The sequence below is a fragment of the Taudactylus pleione genome, unplaced genomic scaffold (assembly GCF_031769625.1).
Source record: "Taudactylus pleione unplaced genomic scaffold, aTauple2 ptg000087l, whole genome shotgun sequence".
In the NCBI taxonomy this organism is placed as follows: Eukaryota; Metazoa; Chordata; class Amphibia; order Anura; family Myobatrachidae; genus Taudactylus; species Taudactylus pleione.
The window spans coordinates 7,642,442-7,668,033 of NW_028284489.1; the positions used below are offsets into that span (position 1 = coordinate 7,642,442).

At 43.3% G+C, this 25,592-nt stretch overlaps 1 protein-coding gene across 4 annotated transcripts in view; it reads right to left on the reverse strand.

Annotated features, from left to right (window-relative positions):
- The window catches only part of TPM4 (tropomyosin 4), a 118,466-nt gene that overhangs the window by 17,843 nt on the left and 75,031 nt on the right, over window positions 1–25,592 (reverse strand). Inside the window, exon 1 of one of the 4 annotated variants that reach the window (XM_088468960.1) lies at window positions 11,125–11,683. The exons of 2 other annotated variants lie outside the window; for them this stretch is intronic. In XM_088468960.1, the coding sequence (XP_088325086.1) occupies window positions 11,125–11,256 (132 nt within the window). In that variant the 5' untranslated portion in view covers window positions 11,257–11,683. Of the gene's footprint in view, window positions 1–11,124; window positions 11,685–25,592 lie in introns of those variants that run through there. One more of the 4 variants, XM_088468961.1, reaches the window with a different exon arrangement.

Consider the following 25,592-nt stretch of genomic DNA (forward strand, 5'->3'; position numbering starts at 1 on the left):
AAAATGGACAAAAGCTGTTTGTTAAATGTTTGATCTAAACAATTTGTTCAAACTAGTCTGAAGACCATTTTCATCGTTTTCTGGCATTTAGGAGCAAATCGCTGATCATTTACTCCCATCGTTACCAGATTTTCATTCCAACCAATCAACTAGTTGGATGCTTGGACAGAAAATCTTTAAGTGTGTATTTTGCTTTAGCAAATTAAAGCAGTGTGGTCACATAAATAATGAAAGTCAATAACTGCATACTGAAAATCTCTTCCTTTCACAACATGTGCCAATGTTTTACTATAAAAAAGGTGTATAAACTAAAAACGCCAGATGCTGCTTTGAAAGCTAGACCAAAATAAAAGGTTCAAAAGAGCCTGTCATTTTCTAAAGTATAGAAGTATGCAAACAAAATATTCTTACAGAATACAGAGATGCAGTTTCATGCAGGTAGCTTTCTGTATGTTAATAGAGGTCTGTTAACAGAATTTATTTTACAGTGTTGCACCTATTGTCCAACCTATTTGGCAGATGTACATCAAATCTGTGCCACTTTTTATATGCACACAAATTTCCAAATTGGGAAAATCTCTTGACACCACAGTGCCGATTCACCTAAAAGGAGTATATTGTTTTTACTTTACATGTTAAGTCCTCTACGCATTCAGTTAACAGAGAGAATGTATAATATCTGCTGAGTAAAATTGATACAATTACTACTTGACTTAGTGGAGGTGATATAATTTTTAGTGGTATTTTTTGTGCATTTGTTACACATCATAAATTACAAATGCATTCAATAAAAAAAAATAAAAAAAAATAATTGGGCAGATCCAGTCATTTAGTAAGCAGAAACAGGCCACGTGATATCCAATGATTGCATACACAGTGCAATTGGCAGCTTACAAGACCTTGGTGCTTTACTATCACTAGCACCGCTAAGCGCTGAAGGTGCCTTATTTGAATTGACCAGTTTCTTGTGTGAGTGGAGATCGCATTTCAATTGTTAGGAGACCCTTCCTCTGGATGGCTGTCGAGATCTAACTCACCGTGTATAGTACGTGTTGGCACCTATTAAGACACACAGGAATTGCTTCCCCACCCTATACGGTATGTGTGTTCCAGCGTCAGTACACATGGGAGCTCCCGCTGAGTACCGGCCGTGGCGGCAGACTTTATATCAGTGAGTAATGTTGAGGAAACTCTCTACCCCATTAAATTCTATTTTATGAACTGTCTCTCTCTCTCTTTATATATATATATATATATATATATATATATATATATATATATATATATATATATATATATATATATATATATATATATATGATTACAAAATTGGACTGCCTCTTGAATCAACAACCTACAACATTTATACCTCTGGATTAAGGCCCCCATACATCAGAGATGGATTGGAGCAATCGTGCAATTTGCAATCGATTGTGTATAAAAATCCGCAATGTATGGGCTTCACAGATCGCAGATTGCAACCAAAAAGAGATTGGAATTGTTCAGATTGTCCAACATGTTGGATTTCACAGATGGATTGGGGCTGTAGATTGCTAGTGTATGGACATGATCAGCAGATTTGCAGACAGTTCCTAGCAAAATGATGGGCCTTTCAAGATTGTCCGATCTGTGTTTTCTGCAATCGATCTGCAAATCACTGAAAAAGATCCGTAGTGTATGGGCGCAGATTGCTCGATTGGGAAATCCTAAGATCGGGCAATAAATCTTCAAATTGTTCAATTGTGGTTTTCAGATTGCTGATGTATGGGGGCCTTTAGACAATCTGATTCAACAATTCCAATAACTTTTTGGTTGCAATCTGCAATCTGTGAAGCCCATACATATCAGATTGTTATACACAAATCGATTGAAAATTGCAGAATTGCCACTAACAATTGCTGATGTATGGGGGCCTTAAGGCTGCTACATATTAAAGAGCTGACTTTATTGGAGCATATTGCTACTTTTTACAGCTAGTTTGTTACAATTGTATTTGGAACACACTGTAATTTTGTATTCTCAAACTTCATTGAATTGTAGCATTCTACCTCTCTGGAGCTATGTACAAGTGATTGTGTATATGAGATTTTTAACAAATATTATATACTCCTGGGAGATAATAGCTGATAGTCTTGAAATGCTATTTTGCTGATTGCCATTTTGAATAAATGAATAATTATTTTAAATATTGGTGTATTAAAGTATATATTGTTCTAAGTACCACCACATAACATTTGCTTTATATTTTTGTATGGAGAGTGGCTGGTATTTTGTTTGCTGGAACATAATTTAGATCTATTCAACGCAGGTGTCATTATAGACGCCATGGTACTTTCCTATTTGAATACAAGACCTTTCTACCTGGATAAATTGGATTTTGGTTGAGCTAGGCAATTACTTTGTAAAGTGCTGCAGAAGGTTTGCACTACCTAAACATTTAATAGAGTACAGTATTTCAGTCATCAGTCTCTGGACCAGTGAAGCTTACAATGTGCATTCCCTATCACATATGTACAGACGCTAGGGTTAATTTTTAATCAGAAGCCAACTAACCTACCAGTATATTTTTGGAGTGTGGGAGAAATAAAAATGAAGCTCCTGGAGTAAACCCATGCAGAAATGGTGAGAACATACAAACGCTACACACATGGGCCATGACCGTGATTTAAACTCAAGACATTTGGGCTAACACAGCCAGATCAGACAGTGATTTAGCCAGTTTTTGCCAGTTATAGCAATTGTTATTCAATACAATTTACTCAGATGTAGAGCGTATGAGCTAGCATATTACAATAAAACTAACAAATAATTTGGCGAGCCTCTGCAAATAATCCACTTTTTTATGCTATTTGTTGACTTTGTTCAAAGGTCACCTTAATCACCTCAAGGAACTTGCCTTTACTGCTGGCGTGATGATCATTAGTTTTGTTTATAGAAGGGTAGTGGAATGTATAATGCACCATTTGAAGAACAGACAATAGGAGAGTTAGAATTGTCTCTAAAAAGTAATTTGCACTTTAAAAAGGGGGAAATTCAGTTGTTTCTATGGGTGCCGTTAACTAATGGGCATCCAAAAGGAGCAATTCAATTGTTGCTCCATTCGGGCACCTGTGCCGCAGTTGCACACATTTATGCTCGCACCCTCCTGAGGTGGCGAGCAGAAATGTGTGATAAGTCAGCTGTTAGGGTCCCCTAACCTGTACTTTAGATGGGTTTTGCCACTTTGCACACTAAACCTGGTGATCCACTGGGCATACACCGGCGGCAAAGGCACCATAACTGAGGGTAACAATTGAATTGCTCCATCAGATGCAGCACCCATAAAAACAGTTGAATTCCCCCCCAAAACTCACTACAAAATTTAAAAAAAGAAATAGTCACTCTTACTGACTTGTACCCAGTTACCCTCCCATGTAGCCCTTAGAATTGATCTCAAGTGGATTTAAGCAGATTAAAACAAGACAAAATTTATCACAAGTCAATTAAGATTACTGAAGTTAGGAAATACATGTGAAAATATAAGATCTTTGTGACTATAATGGATAATCTGCAGAGGCTGACATAACCGAAGATAATGTAGATCTGAGAAAGACATAAAAATGTACAGATATTGAGCTAAAAGATTTCATGTCGATATTCCGGAGCAAAATCTACAATATTAAATACACTGCATACTTAGCAGCTCAGACAGGTGGTCCTTTAAATATGGCCAGTGACATCAGGTTGAGAATTACTCAAGATGTCATCCAATTTGTAAACTTTAAAATTGGACATGATAATGGAAGTGTGGACCTAATTCAGAGTTAGGAGGTAAGGTTGGCACACACCATACGATGTATATCATTCCATCGTGAATCAGAACAATACATTGTACACATCGCAGCGTTCATTCACACTTCTTGAACAGGCAGGGCACCGGTCAATAAAGTGGGGGCATATCTGGTATGTGTGCCCAATAGGTGGATGTGGGCAATTTGGGGGGGGGTTGTAGCCTCATGGCATGGCACCCTTCCCATCACTCCACACTCAGTGATGCTGGGCTGCCCCTATGCTCTCCCGCACTGAACAGATGCATCTATTCACCCTCTGCTCAGTGGGGGAGGGGGGGGGGGGGGGGGGAAGGACAGCAGCGATAGGGAGAAGCACAGAGTCACAGCAGGAGGTGGGACGCAGCAGGCGTCCATTTGTGATCAATAGGCACCTCCATAAGGGCAGGGTGCATTTTACCATTTTAAAAATAGGCAGCTTGCATCTCCCCACTGAAACAGCCTAGCAGGAACTCTACATCGTCTGGTGTGTACGCCCGATCCATTGTATCGTCCCATTAGATGTGCTGCAGGTACAATGGGAAAATTGAATGAACAACATGGTGTAGTTACGATACATCATGTCAGTCGTATGGCGGATTGTGCAGTGTGAATGGCAGAGAGATGTATCGTTACATCACTAGCCGCATTGCACAGTTGCTTAACAGTAAGTAGAAAAAAGAATTTGCACGAGTAAAACCATGTTGCACTGTAGGTGGGGCAGATTTAAAACATGCTGATTTTTAATTGGAAAGGGAGTGTTCTATCTTAATTCTAAATGTCAGTGTAAAAACTAAGCTGCCTAGTATATGTTCAATATATGCAAAAGCAGTCTATTTCCCTGCATTGCAATATGGTTTATTCCATGGAAAATTGCTCCTTTTTTGTTCTTATACCAAACTCTGAATCAGGCCCTGTGGGATTACACAGATTGTCACCACGCAATCATAAAACCAAGGGTTCTATTCCATCCGGTGTCCTAGCTGTGTGGACTTTGGGCCTGATTCACTACGGAACGCTATTACAGCTGCGATAATGTACACAGGTCTGGTGTGAAAATATGCTAATGACTGCAATTGCAAAGCCATTACAGAGACACCCAAAGCCAGCATAGAGACGCCCACTACCGATTTCGCACATCCGTAATACCTTGGAATCCTGCGTGTACATCTGCCCCTCACAGTCAATTACAACAGGTCTGCCCTTGCTCAGAAATTGCTAACCTCATTGCACGCTGTAAGGATACAAGCTGCGTATGCTGTCTCAGTGGTTAATTTATGCACACCCAAGTAACAGCGTTCAAACGGACAGGCATGCCTGCGTTTCTCCGACCACCTCCCGTCACCACCCCCAAATGCTGACCTGACGTCACTCACTCTGCAACGGCTTTGTATCTGCGCGAGTGATCACAGTGAGATTACAATGCTAACTCGCCACTGTGGTGCATATGCAGAACGCAATAATCGGCCGTCTGTGTACGCTATCGCAATAGCGATCCATGCTGAATCAGGCCCTCTCTCCTCTGTGGGCTCGATTCAATTAAACGAGAATTGAATAAAGCCTGGAGGGAGCTCCCGTAGCTATACAATTCAGCGCGCTGCTAAGGATTTCTTCTCGCATCCATCCATGCACGATGCGGTTTTCTGCCCTTAGTGCCACGGAAACAGCATCGCAGCAGCCAGTTTTGTAGGAGAACGCCGGTTCTCGTGACTAAACACCATGTTTAAGGTGCGAGAACCGGCAAGCTCCAACAAAACAGCACGCTGAATTGAATAGATCCAGGAGCTCCCTCCTGGAGGTAATCAATTCCCATTGAATTGAATAGAGAGCAATGTTTGTCTGGGTTCCCTTGCTTCCTTACAAAAACATAACTAAATAATAGTGGGCATGTATGGTAGTGATTATAGATAATAAACTGCATTGGTGTAAGGACTGACGTTAATGACTTAATAGTCTCTTCAAAAAGCTATGTACTGTAAATACCTTTGTAACCATTAACTTTAAATTTTTATAAATAGGGTTACACAAAAAAAAAAAAAAAAAAAAAAAAAAAGTGTAATCCCTGTCAACCAGGGTTACATTCTCATGCTGAATTCAATTTACAAACATTTACTTTTTTGAAGGAAGTTTGTGGTTGTGTGTGCACCCCCCAGCAGGTGAAAAAGTAGAGAATATATCTTTACTTTAAAAGGTACAATTGTTCAGGACACAGTGTAGAACCCCTTTTATACCCCTCCCAATGAATATTGATCTACTTGGAGCAGCTTAAATAGCATAATTTGGCTAATAAAGACGTCAGTTTTCGTGTCAATTTCTCTAAAAGCTCAGTTATAGTTTACATGATGTGAGTAAGGTATATGGACGTGTTGTATTGATAGGAAAGGTGTTTTTGAACTAGTCTCTAGCTATACTTACCTCTGCTGTCAGTATTTCCTCCCTTTGGCTAGCCGCTGTCAGGATTTGCCGCCGGTAATATAATCCCATCCCATTCACATGATGTATGCAAGTTTTATGATGCAAACTTGCTTTTGCAGACTCACTAATTGAATTAAACCCATAACATTTCCCTTTCTGTTATGTTTTTGTTCTCTCAACCTCAAATTAAAAATTAAAGTTTGTCGATTTCAAACATATAAAAGCAGTGGTTTACATTGCCGACAAAGTAGTTATAAAAAGTGGAACAGATGTTCTATGTACTCAGAATGAATGCCCAAAAAAAATAATAAAAATGATGCCACGCAGTAAAGATAGTGGGTGTCTTGAGTCACAATTTGCCTGAATAAATAAGTTGGAGAGGTCTGCTTTCTAACTTATTCAATAAAATTTGTAAATAAAATATGAATGCAAGCACAAAGTCTGCGGCTGGGTTAGGCCACGTGTACTGCATTCTCTTATGTCCCAGTACAGTGATTCATGTCTGTGTTGCGAAACAAGTATCTGCTCACGAATGATTACAACACCTCTGAATGAGCTCATGTTGGAATGCACTGATACAGGTATGGTCTGCATGAACATTGCAAATGTTGGGACATGCCAGGTCGTGGATGATTTATCACTTGGAAGTGCTTTCTGAGTTAGTTAGTGTCTTACATTTCAAGCATTTTAATCTGTACTCTAAAGAAACAGTTTGTGCTTTAGAGAATCGCAACATAAAATCTTAAGCATTTATAGATTTACAAATTCATGTTAACAGCATTTTTTTTTTTCCCCCATCATTAATTTTTGACAATCTTTACATATAACAAGTCCATTCCCTATGTTAAGGCCCCCATACAACAGCAATGGATTGGGCCAATTTCCCCGATCCCAAAACGCCAGGGCATTGGTGAAATCAAACATGTTGGATTTCCCCGATTTGCCGATCACGGCTAAAATATAATCGTGATCAGCAAGTAGGGGATTTTTAAAATGACAAATTTCAGATTGCCCAACGAATCGCCAATCAATGGGTGCGGATCGGTGGTTCCAGTCCGAACGTGGAATTTCTCTGGCAGATGTGTGGGGCCCTTTAAAAAAACCTAGGTTTTAAGATTTCATAGCCAAGATGAGAGCCCATAACTTTCACAAGCCAAGTAAATTCATATTCACTTTCTTCCTGTCCAATTAAGAGTAATAAACAAGACAACCATAACCCGATATTCACCTGATCAGAAAGCCACACGCATATGCCAAGCTTGCTCCTTTAGTACATCAGTTCTAATGTACTAAATTCTAATCATGATACGGCAGAGATATCAGTGTATCATTAGCATTGCAGGATTCAATTGTATCACTGGTCTATAATTGCCATGCTTATGCAATCATTTTATTGTTTAGCTATAGATTTAGCACCTCTTCTTTATGTGGGAACCAATTTCACCAAGCATTGGGAAGCAAATTCCCTCATCCTCCGCTTCACGTACAGTGATGCAGCACTGCAGAGGAAATAACATGCCCATTAAGGATACGTGGCAATGAAATCAAATCATGGGACCACTACTGCAGAACAATCGGCTTCCAGTGATGCTTGGACCAGCATCATTCACAAGCACCAACCCTGAAGCGAACACCCTCCTGCTGGTAAGAATGGCCTGCTCATCTAGTTTTGTTGGGGAGATTTGAAATTCTTATGTTTAGTACTATCTTGACCAGTTGAAAAAATAAAAAAAAAGACATTAAATCAGTGACTGGAGAGGAAAACTATCTAAAACATGGGATACAGGGGAATTAATTTAATCAACTAGTTAACTAATTAGTTTGTAGAAGTTGAAAACTGGTGTAGAAAAGAGCTTTTGAAATTGTATACTACAAATACATATAAATAAATTTTACAATTTAATATTAAACACAATACGATGCAGCCAGGAAGAATGTTTAAGATGAGTATTGGAGCATATATATTTAAAAAAGAAAAAAAATCTCACACTGTTTGGGAGAACGAGATAATAACATGTACTTAAAGTACACCTGATTTTTGTGCAGTCTAGCAAGACCTGGCAACAGTTACTATGCAGACAAGCTACAAACTGCTACATGTAGGGGTGTATTATTTCACTGTATGGGATAGCTTTAGACGGCATTTCTTATGATACAATGGGGGGGGGGGGGGGGGAGAAATTAAATTCAACGCAATGGAAATGATGCCTACTTCTGGAGCCTCGCCCACATCGCAAGTTACCCCTTAAACCACATACAGGTGCAAGGGAAAACTTGCAGTGTCGCCCTACCATATATGGCTAATATGTGTGTAGCCAGGCAACCTGGCAATGCCAGGTGGCACATTGGATTGAAAGAATTCCCCCAATGTGAATAAATACAAATTGACCTGAAATAGCACGTGGGAATTTTGGTTACAAAAAAAAAAAAAAAGTGTGACAGTCAGTATATATGTGTGCATGCATGTGTGAATATTATCCTTTTTATTCAAGGAAATGTACTCGTTCTTTGCTACAGAAAGATAAAGCATTATTTAGAGCAGGGGTTCTCATATCCAGTCCTCAAGTACCCCAACCGGTCATGTTTTGTGGATTTCTTTAATCATGCACAGGTGAGTTAGTCTAATTTGCAGGGTCAGTAATTATCCCACCTGCTTAAGTGCCCCATACATCTTACGACATATTGACCGATCCTCTGATCGACCAGTCGGAAACGCTGACCGGCAGCCATCGATGCTCACCGATCTGCCGGAGGATCAACGAAATTCTACATGTTAAAAGTTACCAATTTGCAAATCACGATCAGCATCTGGGGATCACCGAATTGCAACAATCGCTGATGTATGGAGGCCTTAACAAAAACAAATCCTCAAAACATGACCTGTTGGAGAAAAGAACCTAGTTTTTGGAGGTAACTCAAATTAGTGCAAAGTGTCCCATGGCAGCCTTATGGAATATTACGTGAAAGAAACATTGCTCATATTTACCTGTACCTCAGATGACCAAGCAACAAGCTAGAATTTAGTTACCGAAATAGCCATAATACTCGGAAGTGTCAGCAGCCAGATCTCCTGCCATATTGAATCTGCCCCTATATATATTAACTGCTATGGTCTTAACATACACCGTTGACATGCTGGATGTGTGAACATCATTTTACACAAAGGGTGTGCGACATATTAGGTGTAAATTCAATAGGCAGCAAGAAGGGGTTGAATTGTTGGTTCAATGGCTTGGATCCGCCAACAATGGCAAATCATCTTGCCCTCCTCGCTGCCCGATCTCCCCATGAATTTGACGATTTATTTTTGTTCACAGTCCTATGGGGCTGCAAACAAAAATCAGCAGCACTTATGCGCAGCAGCAATAATTGAATGGACCCCCTAATATTTCTCTATAGTGTCAGGTACATCACCGACTAATAAATGGGGAAACTTGAGCAGGAGATGAAGACTGAATACAATGGTCCAAATTAAATTCAGAGCGATGTTGAATAGCTGCGGGAGGAAGCTCCCAAAGCTATTCAATAGACTGCGCTGTTTGGGTGGCTAAAGGATTTCTTCTCGCACCCGTCTGGGGATGCGAGGAGAAATCCAACAAAAAGTGCCGGGCACGCGCAGCTGTTTGCCGACTTAAAGGCCGGCACTTTAGTCAGAGAATGCCGGTTACCGCGCCTTAACACCCAGGTTAAGTGGCGATAACCGGCATTCTCAGACTTAACCCATTCCCGACAACCCTAACAGTGTGTTGAATTGAATAGCTGCGGGAGCTCTCTCCTGCAGCTATTCAACGTCGCACTGAATTGAGTTCACACACACACAGAGTAGAAGTTTACTTATGCAGGGCCGCAACTGGGGAGAGGGGAGGGGGGGCTGGAGGCGCACGTGCACTATTGCACCCGCCGTCAGTGTCCTCAGTCCGGCGCCACAGGCAGGCTCCAAGCTGGACGCCCGCTGAGCTTTTATTACCAGCGGGCGCCCGGCTCCTTCCCTGCAGCACCACGGTAGCCGGAGGCAGGAGTTCTCTCCTGTACTCCAGCTTCCGGCTCTCCCCACGGGCATTATGGGAGAGACGTCATGTCGTCTCCCCCATAGCTAGGAGCAGCAGCAGGACGGACCAGATGGTGACGGATGTAGGAGCGGGGTTTAAGTTAAGTATTTTTTTATTTTATGGGTGTAAGCGGCACTACAGGTGCATTACCATATGGGAACTACTACAGGGCCATTACCATATGGGCACTACTACAGGGGCACTGCTGAAGGGTGCATTACTATGGGGGATTTACCAGGGGTGGGTCCCAAATTACTGTCTTACCCTGGGTAACAAAAATCCTAGTTTCGGCCCTGACTTATGTAAGGACATATTACAGGTTTACCGTTAGGTTAGTGTTCCCCATGTTCTGAACTTTGCTTTTCAGAACATTGACTTCCATTTATATGCCTTGGCTGTATTTAAAACTATAAAATGATTGCCAAACCTGATTTAAAAGATAAAAAGGTCAGAGGAATGTAGCCTAAAGTAAGGAACCTGCCTGGAAACCCTTGCCGAGGCCTGTTTGCCATAGCACTCAGATGTCAGTATATAGAGGGAGAGGAGTTTGTACTGGTAGAAGTGACTGGAATGGAAGACGCTACCATAGGATTGAGCAGTGAAGTTGAACAAATTAGAAACGTGATACCAGACATTTACTAAGCCAGCTGTAACAGTGAAATAAGTCAGTATAGGTCAAAGAGGAGGAGGAGGAGGAGTGCTGCCATGGAGAGGGGGCACAGAGAGAGCCCGACAGGAGCAGCACAGAGAGATGAGTGGGACAGGAGCAGCAACGCTTAGCCAGTCAGTGTGAGTGAGAGGAAGAGAGGAGACAGGAGGCAGAGACCGTATAGTTTGGAATAGCTGAGCCTCACTTTCTCACGCATCTCCCGTTCAGTGTCCAGCTCCCTCTGCAAACACTGCGCTCTGTCCTCCGCATCGTCGGCCTGCTGCTGGAGCGCCTGGATCTTCCTCTTCACCGCTTCCAGGGAGTTGAGCCCGGCCATTCTCTCCTCTAGCACAATGCACTGTAATGTATCTAAGTGGATGGATGATGCTGTCCGGCACAGGCGTCCAATTTCCCTGCGCTGCTTTGCCTCTATATAAGTGCCACGAATAAAAAACGTGATATAAGACGTGGCTCGCCGGGCAGGGCAACTATTGCACTAAGACTCCCGGATACGAGCTAGGCACCAGTGTTGCACTTCATAGGAAAGTAGCTGCTGCTTGCACCGGAGATGTAATCCAAGGATGAATGATTAAAATAAAGGACCTGAAAAGGCGAGATGCCCGCGGCCGGTGTAAGAGATGCACAGTGTATATGTAGCTACCCTGGGACCGGTGCAGTTGTACAGGGCACTTAGAGACGACCTGCGCTACGGCTGCCGGAGTGTGTGAGAGTAGTCAATGAATGAGTAGCAGGCAGCCTGGAATGCTGGGGTGAGGTCATGGCATGGGGGTGTGGCTGCAGGTGGGCGGGGCAGTGACGTAAGCGGACGTAGGGCGTTTCCCGGCTAGAAACAGGAGTTTTCGACTTATTTGGGAAAGAAAATGTGGAGTTTTTTGCATTCCCGCCCTTTGCTGAGTGACTCAGGCGGCTCCGGCCTCTCATGGAAAGTTCACTCAACTCCCAAGCCCGGTCTGCTGGCATAGAGCACAGAGGAGGCTTCTCTGTGGAAAGAAGCTATTTGTAGCCTATTAATAATGAGCAATGATACAAATAATGGAAGTTACTAGTGCTTGGTATTTATATACTGCAAGTTAAATGAGTGAACTGAAAAAAACACGATCAAAGCTAGGCTTACATGCATGTGCAAAGGAACATGTAGTAGCAGGACAAAGTGTGCCGGTGTATAGTAATGGAGGGTACACACGGTCAGACTTTTCTGAGCGTCCTGCATGTGCTGGATGTTCGATATCAAATATCCAATAATTGCATCAACCCCCCATCGTCAATAACGAATGCGGGTCCCTAAAGTAAACAGGCTAACCTGGTCGATATCGGCCAGGTTGGCCTGCATGCACGGGTGATGGTCGATATCGGCCATGCGTGCCTGTGCATTGACCATCGTTTGAAGGGGCCAGAAACTGGTCGATTTGAACGATAACTATATCATTCAAATTGACCAGGGAAATTTGACCGTGTGTATGCACCATAAGAGAGATAAAAATAAATATCTTGTGTACTTTATAAACAGGGCTGGCTTTGTGTAGAGCCATATTACCTACCAGGTGATTGTCATATTCATCTATGGGCGCACAAAAGTTTAGTCTTCTCCAAAATGTGGAGTAAGTTGTGATTATGGTTTTAAGTTAATATGTATTTATTTTTCTGTCTGAATAAGCTTTATTGTACCAATAAAATTGGTCGTCTTTGTGGACGTACGTTCATAAAATCAGAATTTATAATCATTGACTTAAAAGTATAACAAGTAATAGAGAAGTATTATGTCCAGCGCTAACCAAAAAAGTGGAATAGTCAAAGAAAAACAGAACTATGTAATCAATGTATAAATAAAATATGTGTATTTATATTTAAGATGTTGCAATGAAGATGGCAACAGTTGTAGAAATGGTATCTGTTAGTATACTTACGAGTCTGGACAACTCGTATGCCCAGCAGCTCCCAATATCTAGGTGAGGACCACCATAGCACTAGTGCCTAACACCCCATTAAAATTAAAAGTATAACACATAGGTGAACATACACTACTGTTCAAAAGTTTGGGGTCACTTAGAAATTTCCTTATTTTTGAAAGAAAAGCACTGTTTTTTTTCAATGAAGATAACATTAAATTACTCAGAAAAACACTACATTGTTAATGTGGTAAATGACTATACTAGCTGCAAACGTCTGGTTTTTAATGGAATATCTACATAAGTGTATAGAGGCCCATTTCCACCAACCATCACTCCAGTGTTCTAATGGTACATTGTGTTTGCTAAGCGTGTTAGAAGACTAATGGATGATTAGAAAACCCTTGTGCAATTATGTTAGCACAGCTGAAAACGGGTTTGCTCGTTAGTGAAGCTATAAAACTGGCCTTCCTTTGAGCTAGTTGAGTATCTGGAGCATCACATTTATGGGTTTGATTATACTCTCCAAATGGCCGGAAAAAGAGAACTTTCATGTGAAACTTGACAGTGTATTGTTCTTAGAAATGAAGGCTATTACAATATGAGAAATTGCCAAGAAACTGAACATTTCCTACAATGGTGTGTACTACTCCTTTCAGAGAACAGCACAAGCAGGCTCTAACCAGAGTAGAAAGAGAAGTGGGAGGCCCGGTGCACAGCTGTGCAAGAAGACAAGTACATTAGAGTCTAATTTGAGAAATAGACACCTCACAAGTCCTCAACTGGCATCTTCTTTAAATGGTACCCGCAAAACGCCAGTGTCAATGTCTACAGTAAAGAGGCAACGCCGGGATGCTGGCCTTCTAGGCAGAATGGCAAAGAAAAAACCATATCTGAGACTGGTTAATAAAAGGAAAAGATTAATATGGGCAAAAGAACACAGACATTGGACAGAGGAAGATTGGAAAAAAGTGTTATAGACAGACGAATCAAAGTTTGAGGTGTCTGGATCACACAGAAGAACATTTGTGAGACTCAGAACAAGTGAAAAGATGTTGAAAGAGTGCCTGATACCATTTGTCATGCATGGTGGAGGTAATGTGATGGTCTGGGGCTGCTTTGGTGCTGGTAAAGTGAGAGACTTGTGCAAGGTAAAAGGGATTTTGAATAAGGAAGGCTATCACTCCATTTTTCAATGTCGTGCCATACCCTGTGGACAGCGCTTGATTGGAACCAATATCCTCCAACAGGACAATGACCCAAAGCACACTTCCAAGTTATGCAAGAACTATTTAGGGAAGAAGCAGGCAGTTGGTATTCTGTCTGTAATGGAGTGGCCAGCGCAGTCACCAGATCTCAACCCCATTCAGCTGTTGTGGGAGCAGCTTGACCATATGGTACGCGAGAAGTGCCCATCAAGCCAATCCTACTTGTGGGAGATGCTTCAGGAAGCGTGGGGTGAAATTTCTTCAGATTACCTCAACAAATTAACAGCTAGAATGCCAAAGTTCGGCAATGCTGTAATTGCTGCAAAAGGAGACGACAGGATAATATTTTTATTTTAAATAAAAATCATTATTTCTAACCTTGCCATTGTCTTGACTATATGTTATATTCATTTTGCAACTCATTTGATAAAAGTCAGTTTTCATGTAAAACACAAAATTAGGTGACCCCAAACTTTTGAATGGTAGTGCATGTATAGAATTGCAAGGGCATGTAGCCATAACAGGGAAATCATGCAATGATTTAACCCAGAGGTTCCCAAATGCAGTCCTCAGGGCTCCCCAACACTTCAGGTTTTATAGATATCCATGGTTGAGTCCAGAAGGTTAAATCAAATTGACTGAGGAACTAATTAAGCCACCTGTGCTCAACCATGGATATCTCTAAAACCTGTACTGTTGGAGAGCCTTGAGGACCTTGTTTGGGAACCTCTGGTTTAACCATTGATGGCTAGCACTTATCCATGGTAGACACCAGAAGTCTGCACATGTGCAAAGGAGCTTGACTGTAGATACTCCTTTGTGGTGTCAACCATAGAATAGACATCAGCAGCCATTGGATGATCATCGGAAAGAGGCATGCAGTGGTTGGCAACCATCACAATCCTGGCAAAATGACCCCTTCCACCTGGTAAAAAAATACTCTGCTCTGGGACTTCCCACCTAATTAATGATTGCAACTTTTGTTGAGCTAGCTAATAGATGAGGCAGATGTTTCACCACAGGTGACTGCAATCATCAATTAATAAAGAACTCCAGGAGCAGAGCATTGTGTACCAGATGGAAGGGGTCCTGTTGGAGGGTCTGGCATCGGATGGTTGAGCATTTTCATTGGATCAGGAACATCGATCATTGCTGGCCAACAGCTTCTGTTGGCCAGTCATAATGTAGAGCAAGTGATATTACTAACAAGCACCAAACAAGGGCTTAGAACTCAAGATTTTGGTTATAATCTCCAAAGGATTCAATTAGATGCAAGGGGGTGGTTTGCTGTTTTAATTGGCGTGTTTATGAAGCTTTTTTCATAAAATGATGTACAAACTGCAGTTTCTGCATAATTGTATGTATCCCCACTATGTACTAACAGCTTAATGCATGAGAATTCACAGAAATCTCCTGCAAAACGCTAATTAGCGCTGCAGACCCCAAAGGGGACTGACCACTATGTACCAAACTTCGAAAAGCGAAGCCCAATTTGTCAATAAAAGTTCATTGGGGCAGGTGTGTGATGAACAAATACCATAACAATGGTTTGCAGGCAGGGCCGTAACTAGGGGTGTGCGACCGGTGCCGCCACACAGCTCAGGGCTCTGAGCAGCACCGTCGTCACCACACAGTCCTTGCTTCTGACTAGCAGGGTGCCTGGAATGGCACCCTGCAGCCAAGATCACTGCTGCGCCGCCAGGTTGTCCTTTAGACTCTCTTGGCAGGCACCCTGTAGTCTGTAATGCTGATTATAGCATCCTCATTCCCTGCGCCGGCCCCGCCCCCTCTGCGCAACGTAATGAGGTCACGCACCTGACGGCAGGCGCTAAGGGGGCAGGTCGGCACAGAGCGCTACATAACCCTGTTATAGTGCAGTTTGCAGGTGCTGTCTTAAAAGTAAGCTACAATGAAACAAATAGATACTGATAATTCCTATTGCCTGTTGAGGTTGAACCATTGTTCAACTGAAATGCCCACAAGGCAACAGTTAAAAGCAAAACAATTGCAGAAGTCAACAGTTTATTTAAGGAAGTCGTTGCGTTGCTATGCTTCTGTATTGTGAGAGATCATAAACTACAACAAAACAAAATATCTTAATATGTCTTTGCAACATATATATTATAAGCGCAAAAACGTGTTTGCCTGTTTGTCCTTTATGCACGGCCAGTGTTTTGGACCAAGACTCCAAATTTGGCAGGGTGGTGTAGTTTTTAGGTTTTTGCCTAGGTTTGAACGTCGTCAGGGCCTCAAACTGTCACACAATCCCTAAAAATAAGGACACTCTTAAATTACACAGGTAGCGGGGCTGATTCCATTGGAATTGGCAGTCTGCCAAAAACCTGTGTGAAAGTATCCTTTTAACCTCGTAATCTGAGCAAGTGTCAAACAGTATGACTCATGCAAATTCACATTAAATCTAGAGTTAAGGTGCGTATCCATTCGATGACTGTGAAACTAGTGCACGATGACGACATTGTAATCGTGCAGTCATTTCACAGTCTATGATGTGCACATCAATCATGCCCTAACATGCTCAACCTGACGTTATCGTCAGGTTGACCAGCATGTTCGGGCGATGATAGATGTAAAAAACAACCAGCGGGCGCGGGCATCGCTAGTCGTATTTTACATTAAACTGCCCAATTTGCAAACGATTAACAAGCGATTGAACGATAATGATGTCATTATCTTTCAATCGCCCTGTTTAATCGCGTTAGTGGATACGCACCTTTAGTCCATTTTAAAGTGACCCGTATATATGTTAGTTAGCTCTCTATGCATGCAAGGGCATTACTAGAGCTTTGTGGGCCACATAGCAAGATATTAAAAGAGCCCCCAGAGGTAAAAAACACATACATTTGCCCCGACAGAGAGCTCATTCATGTTATGCCATAGAGAGCCCATTCAGGTTATGCCACACAGTAGGACCCCTTATATATATTATGGCATGCAGTAGTAGTGCCCCTTATACATTATGCCACACAGTAATGCCCCTTACACTACACAGTAATGCCCCTTACTCATTATACCACACAGTAATGCCCTTTACGGATTATGCCACATAGTAGTAGGGCATGCGGGGATTCTGGAACTCAGAATGCCAGTGCTGGAATCCCGACACCTGTCAGAATTCCAGCGCTGGAATGCCAACCACTGGAATCCCGAAGGTAAGTAGTGGGGTTATGGGGAAGGTTAGGCACTAGGGGGAGCATTATGGTTAGGCACTAAGGGGAGAGGGTTAGGTTTAAGGTGCAGGAAAGGGGAGGTGAGATTTAGGCACTAGGAGGGAGCTTAAGTTCAGGCATCGGGGAGAGAGGGGGAGGGTTTGGATACCTACTGACAGGTGTCAGTATCCTAACCTTGTTGGGATTCTGACTGCTAGGATCCCAAGCGCCGGCATCCCGTACCCATCCCAGTAGTAGTGCCCCATATAACACATTCCACAAAATACTAGTGCCCCTTACACATTATGCCACACAGTAATGCCCCTTTTAACATGCCACACAGTAATGGTTCTTACACATTATGCCCCCCAGCAACTCACCTCCCGTGTCCCTCCAGCAGCCTCTCATCTCCCCATGTGTGCCATTAACAACCAGTCGGTGTGGATTTGGTGCAGGGCCACCAGCTAATTACAGCTGGCGCAGCGAAATTTGAATCTGGCGCTGGTCACTCCCCAATCGGAGCTCGCACACCGGCAGCCAATCAGGAGCTGCCACTGCTGATTGGCTGCCGGTCTGTGAGCTCTGATTGCCTCACAACCGGCAGAGCTGTCTTTCCATGCCTACATGCCGGTGTGCCAGCTGTGATCAGCTGGCGGGCTGGCACTAAATCAATACCGCTGACACCCAGACCCCCCTCAGCAGCCCTGACTGGACTGGCCCACCTTGTGTGTGTGACTGGCTGCAGGGGGAGCGGCGGGCCACAGAGGCAGCTCGGGCACTATAGCAGCCACTACCCTTACACCCACTGTAGTTACGCCACTGTTTGCATGAATGTCAGTTAACAGTGGGGCCCTTTTTAGGGACAATGGAATGGGGTTATAGGCGAGGACAATGTAATAAAAGCTGCAGGTGTACTTCAGGGTCCAGGGCATAAGAGATCCGCCGGACCAAACGGAAAGTACACTGACATCATCGTTCTACTACAGATCCCGACCGCCTTGCTGTTGTTGCGGCAGTGTGACTGGAGACCCTGTCACAGATACGGATACATTAACAGCCTTCTATCGAGGTACTGCTCAAATTCACACATGCTCTAGTGGTAGAGATCGGGACTGAACCATTCTTTCTTACAATTAGAAGGTGAGACATTTAAATTGCGGGGATTTCACAACATCCTGCTCTAACCTCTGGAGAGGTATTACTACAGATTATTATTTATTATATCTTCCAGAAAAATCTAGATCCACTATTGGAGAGGATTGCTTTCTAAATTACAGTTTGGCAGCTATCAATTGATGTTTCAATGTTTTTATTTATTTACTATTGCTTTAATACACACTGTGTGTTTTAATAAATATTCTTTTATTTTTGTCTATAAGCACTACCTCTGTTTTTTATATTGTACTTCAGGGTCCAGTATTCAACCCGGGCATATAATATATACAGTATATATATGGCCCTGGAAAGAATTCTGAGAGTGGTCTCATTAAAATTTAAACTGCAGGTGCTTCTACACAAACATAAGTGGTGCTAGCAAACAGCCAACTTGACAGCCATACAATGCAGAGAGCATCTTTGTGCCTGCCTCTGGGGCAGGCATCTCCCTGCACTGAGTTACACTACCATCTCTTCAGCCCCTATATTCTCACCAGAGTGCTGTTGCAGGGCATCTGGGACCAGAGCTGATCCAAGCAACAGTCATCTCTGGTTGCTGCCTGCATGCCCTATATAAAGGATACCCAGCTACTGGCAGCCATTTTGTGGTGGCACTTTGTCCTATATTGATACTCTCTGAGTAGTTCCTGCTTTATTTAGGCGACTTTGGATAACAACTACTCACATGAAGTTTGGATTATATCTTACAATAAGGTCCTGAACAGCAACATCTTCAAAAAAAGAATCTGAATAACATCTTCAGGTAAGGACTTTAAAAACAAATTTTGGCCTGTCACCTTTACCCCTTCAGACACCTCCCTCCATTTTATCTGCACTTTTTAATTTAGAAACAATGAATAAAGCAAATTATTAATCTGATAGGACATTGCATGATTTAGGATGGATACACACTTGTCCAATCCTTTGAGGATCCAGCTCCAGACCACACTGTTCACACAATCCTACTGGAGATCCTACTGGAGACCTGGACACAGAGTGACTGCGCTAAATAGTCACCTATATTGTGTAGTAGACAGATAATACTGGTTAAATCTGTAGGTATTAAATAATCTGGAAATGAGCTGCTGCTATCAATAACACAGTGGTCACCTGGCTGGTATATCAGAGAGAAAGATGGTGATAGCGCAAACTGTATTGGATTTTTGTATAGAGAGTGGATAGACAGTGTATATTGGGGTCACACTTAATTAACCTATCATAAGGCAGATGTATAAAAAACATATTTAATAAGAATGATGATAAATCAACATTACATATTGAAAAAAGTGAATACTATCAATGATAATCATGAATAAATAACTCATATGATTAAGATATATATGTATGCTGGAAATGATGCAGACAATAAGAAGTTAAAAAGAACAATAAATCAATTCATGAATCAACTTTTTTTAAAAATGAGATAGATTGGTGAATCCCAAGTAGGGAAAACGGAAAGTTCTCAAGCACGTCACTGTATAGCTTCAGATTTACCTAACCTGCAGGTTGGTGGAGTTATTGATCCGTGTCTCACACTGTGTTGGATATGCTTTGATTTCTCCACGTGAAAATGACAGCTCGGCAGCTGGGCAACTTGGTGCAATGTTCTAGGGGGAATTCTGCAATCCTGTCTGTGGGTGTACTATCAGTCCATGTCGCACGGATGTTCAGGAGTGGTGTGAACAGGTGGTATCTCCCAACAGTAATGACAGCTCAGCGGCTGGGCAGCTTGGTGCGTGATTCAGCGGGAGATCCTATGATCCTGTTTGGAAATGTAGCCGGACTCCGGCCGAGTGACCGGAGGACAGCGGTTCAATGGTAAGTCCAGTGAAAACATGCAGAGTCTCAATCCAAAGATGACAGGTGGGATCCGCCTCGGGAAGCATTCACTCGCCCAGCAGAGACAGCCCAGCTGAATGAGTGACAGGTCAAGCCGTTTGTGGGTGGTAACAGGGGCAGGCCACTGGAAACGGGGGAGTGGAGGTGCAAACGCAGGTGTGCCTGAGCATCTTAACGCCGTTTCAGAAGCGTGCATAATTAACAGGCAGCGTTATAGTACACGTCACTTGGTTGAATTATACACTGAAGTGCACGCAGTGCTTGTGGTAGGGTATGGTGAACCTCAAGCGCTATCTTTACTTCCGATGGAACCCGATGTACCGATGGTTGCATACACTTCCTGGAGATGACGTGCGCTAGTGGGCATCTAAAGACAGGCTGGTGGGCATCTGCATACACACCGCCATCGCACGCCAAGACATAGTGGGCGCACTTATGCCTTGCCATGCGATTGCCTGCCTTGCCGTCACTTAGCCAAATTTTTATATGCTGGGAGCGAGCGTACGCATCTAGCAAACGGGTCTGAATCAGGCCCACAGACCGCACGACCATACATTATATTGGACCTATGAAGATGGACACTATTCTAAATGATTGCATAGTGTGTACATAATTGGATACAATTCTTGGACACAATATATCATGCCATCGTTCAGAAGATTGCATAGTGTGTACAGCGGCATATTAAGAGAGGCGGGGGTCCATGTGCATTCCCCATACGGGGCCCCCTCCTCTCTCCCGCCGCCTGTAGACTGAAGGCTGACCGCTGGAGGCCGCAGCATCAGTAGACTCTGTGCACTCGTCTGCGTATGCACAAAATGCTAGAAAAATGGCCGTGGTGACCATTTGTCAGCATTTTGTGCAGGGCTGAGACACCCAACGCGGGACCTCGGCTAGGTAAGTATTAGATTATATGGGTGCAGGGTGTACGGTGCAAGCCCCTTCTGGACCCAGGGGCCCGTGTGCACGGCACACCCTGCACCCATCATAGATACGCCCCTGTGTGTACACTATACTTGCCAACAACCCTTGAACCTGCAGGAGGCTCACGATTTTTCAGGTAGTCCCCCGCACTCTCGGAAGAGTAGGTACTCCACCCGCATCCTGCCCACTTCCTAGTGAAGTGGGCAAAATGGAAAGAATAATACTGGGAATCCACGGCCCATGAGGGGGCAGGGCCTAGTAACGCGATTCTATGATATTTATGCCATTTGGCCCCACCCCTCTTCAATGACGCTAATAGACTAGCCCCAATCACTGTTCCACCTGCATCTCTCCGGGCTTCTCCAGGGGAGAAGAAACTACAAAAGTAGGCAAGTATGGTGTAACTCTATATCAAGTGTTCTGAGATTTAGTGAAATTGGGATGACTGTCGCATCATTTGTTGCATCGTATAGTTTGTACCCAGCTTTAAGCCCTCATGGGCAGTGTCCTCTTTCCTCATTTTCCCCTCCTAGCTCTCTGCCTGTCACCAGTGCGTCTCTGTTTCCGTTTCCCATTCTCCACCATCTGATCCTGTGCTTCTGCCCACTAGCTGGGTACAGAATCATTGAATGATGATTTACTTGCTGCTCCCCCATGCAAATTTTAATTTTGTTTGCTTTTACTAATCATGATATGATGAGTCACTTTATCATTTCCCTTCCTTTTTAGTATATTTTTGTAATTGTTATCCTATGTAGTGATATACAGTTGTACTGATAATCCTAGTAAGTTAATATATTATTGGATTGTGGGAGGAATACAGAGCAGTATTCTCCCCCAAAAATTTTGCCAGCTAGGTGGGGGCCTTCACAACTATGAAGTGTTGAAATCATACTTGCCAAATCTCCCTGATTGTCAGGAGACTCCCTGAAATATTAGCAATCCCCCTGACTCCCTGATGAGGTCCAGCAATCTGCCTGATTGCACCTTACCCCCAATGTAGCTGTTATATACATGTGGAAAGAAAGAAATCAGAAATATATACATTGGTTATAAGGCACTATAATCCCAATGGTTACATACATGTAGATTTTACTAACTGTCTTGGAGCTCATTTACATTTGGGTAAAGTTTATGGCACGCCTCTCAGATGTAGCAGTACACGTTCACTTTACCACTGCGCTCATAGGTGTTGCCTTTCACAATCTCCCTGAAATGCTGTTTTAAAAGTAGGCAAGTATGGTTCAAATCCTGACCTTAAAATGATTTAAACTCGAGATTAACATATATATTAATTCTTATCTTCTTAGAGGCAGAATTGTGAGCACTGGCACACAATGATTATGAAGCAAAGCTAATTTAATAGGGATTGCTCTTGTCTGAGAATTTACAATGTAGTTTTCTGATGTTTATTGGACCATACCAATAATTCATACACATTTATTAATAATAATAATAATAATAATAATAATAATAATAATTTTATTAATATAGCGCTTTTCTCCTAAAGGACTCAAATTTATAATCATGTACTTATATAGCACCAACATTATCCTTAATATTGAGAAGAAACATTGAAATAAAACAAGAGTATTAACAAATAGAAAACAAGGAAGGGCCTGCTTGCATGCTTACAACTGGACATAGCAATTATATTTTTAGCATTGCTGTTGCAAACGCAAAATTTACCAGTAAAGAGAAGAGGAAGTGTAACAAATAGATGCAATAATTACAACAGGGAACATGTAAATATATAATTTTTTTTGTCCAGTTTTGACTGTATTATTTAAAAAATATGCAAATGTAACTGACATTGTGAGGAAACATGGTTTTTGTGCATATAATTTGGGAACATAGGCCCTGATTCAGAGCCGGTCGCTATTTGCGGTCGTTCGTTCATTAAAAAGGGGTGGCTATTCAAATGAACCGTTCGCACTTTGTGGTCTGTTCACGCCTCTATGTCTGAACGAGCGAACAAAACTTGCGGTCGTAATTTTGAAAAAGACGCCCCCTGGCCGCTCGCACCATACGTCATGTCTGCTATTTATTAGATTAATCGAGTACATCGAACAGCGTATGAACTGCTCGCTATTCTTGTGGCTGGTTTTCCCTACCGCTATTTTGCGAGCAGTTCTGACTAAAAAAAAACCAAGTGACGTGGTCAATGACGCTGCTGTTTTAATTATGCACACCCATAAAACACCCGTTTTGACCTTTAAGCACGCCTGCGTTCTGATCTCCACTCCCCGTTTTCAAGCACCTTCCCCTGTTACCACCCACATACGCCTCCTCCTGTCACTCAAAATAGCAGGCATTCGCTATTTAGCGAACAAACGATTTTCGGCCGCACTGACTGGTTCGCGCATGCGTATTAAATCCGTACGCATGCGCAGATGTGCGAACATCGGTCAGAATGAACGAGCGGCTGCTTACGAGCGGCTCTGAATGAGGGCCATAGACTTTTTTGCTGCTACAAACCCAAACAAAAATCACCCAGGACACATTGCTTGGTTCTAGTTTTTCACACTAGAGCAATGTTTACATGCAGGCTGAATAGTAATGGGGCTCTTTGTGGGTGTGGATGCCAGGGTAATAATGTATATTCAAAAATAGATTAAGTACTGCTATAAAACTACAAGTCCCAGCAATTTATTTGACTAAGTATGCTGGATCTTGTAGAACAATATACCTTTAGTGTATTACAAAAGCTATAAGAAACCAGCACCGATGTTATAGCTGGGATACCACCAAAGCATGGGAACCATGAATGTTTCATTCCCCTTCAAATGCACATCCAGCACCAGGCTATGCCAGACAGGACTGGTCACATTGAAACTGGGAGACTTGCAGTGCAGTGTCCCCTGTGATAATGGGAAATTAGGAATCAGAGAAATTGTGACAGAGTGCCCCCCCCCCCCCCAACCTCCCCCCACCAGCGGGACATTGCAGCCCGCTAGTAGCTTAGTGCCCGAAAAGCGTAACTGTCCTTCTGAAATCGGACTGGTTGGGAACACTCAGGGTAAGATGTATCTGTCAATAAGGTGATACTATGCATCTCAGTCCAATACAGTACTATACCCTGCTTTATTTATATACTGTAGATTCATATAGAACTCATACTTTTGAAAAAGCTTTTCAGGGAGATTATGAAAGCAACACCTATGAGCGTGCGTTAATGTGGACGTGTACTCTGAGAGGTGTACCATAAATTTGCCTTACATCCAAATGTAAACAAGCTCCAAAGCAGATAGTAAGACTTATTTGTTGATGAAAACCTAGGCCGGAACTAGGGCGGTGCGGCTGGTGCCACCGCACAGAGAGCAGGATGCTCGTGGGGCGGAACTGGCCTCCTCACAATGTCTATTTGCCGGATGCTCAGTTCTTTCACACTGGCCGGCTGGACTGTGGGGCCGAATGATGTATGTGGCCCCGCCCCCAGTCGCATGTCACTCACCACACCATTTTTGTATGACAGGCACGGTCAGCCCGTCAGCGCAGCACCTGTCAGTAGCCCGCAGCGTGGAGATCAAGTCAGCTCTGAGCTCCTGAACTCACGAGAGCTCCTCTAGCGAGTTCAGGAGCTCATAGCATAAATCCACACTGCTGTCTACTAGTACTGACAAAGGCCCTGATTCAGAGCCGGACGCTCTGACCAGAGCGCTCGCTCTGAATCAGGGCCCACCTCCATAATTATGGAGCGTCCTCCTGGACGCTCGTATAGCTGTGGGTCACCACCCACAGCCTATACGAGCGTGCAGGTTGATGGTCGCGATGGTCTTGACCATCGCGACCATCTCCACTGCGAGCCGAAGCCTGCGGTTGAGTTTCTCAACCGCAAGGCCCGGAGTGATTTTGGCTCTATCAGAGCCAAAATCACTCCCACTGACATCACTAGTGATGTCAGTGGGGCCGGCTTCTGACGGTAGGCGTTCCCTTGGGAACGCCCCCGTCTGGGAGGCACGCCCCTGGCACGCCCACCAAAGGGGGCGTGCTGTCAATCAACATCGACAGCACGCCCCCTTTGATCAGACACAACGAGCGAAGGAAAGTCCTTCGCTCGTCGCGTCTCGCGCATGCGCACGACGGAGCTCCCTCTGTCGTGCGTATGCGCAGTGCACACCATCGACCCACTTGCGAGCGGACAGCCGCTCGCGAGTGGGTCTGAATCAGGCCCAAAGCTCCTCACAACGTCTGTGCATTATCTTTACTTAGCTCTGCAGTGCTCCCAGTCCCAGATGGCCATCCCTACTCTGTTGTCCTTCTCCTCTTACTGAACTGCGCGGCAGTTAGCTCTCTCTGCAGCAGCAGAATACTGGCAGCAGTAAGTAACCCCCTCTCTCCTGGTCACTAAAGTCTTTTAGTGAAGCAGCAGGTAGAGGAGGAGCGGAGATGGGGGGGGGGTAATTGTGAGATTAGGAATTAATGGTTATAAACAGATGCCCCCTGCTGTTCCTTCCACCCCTGCAACCTGCA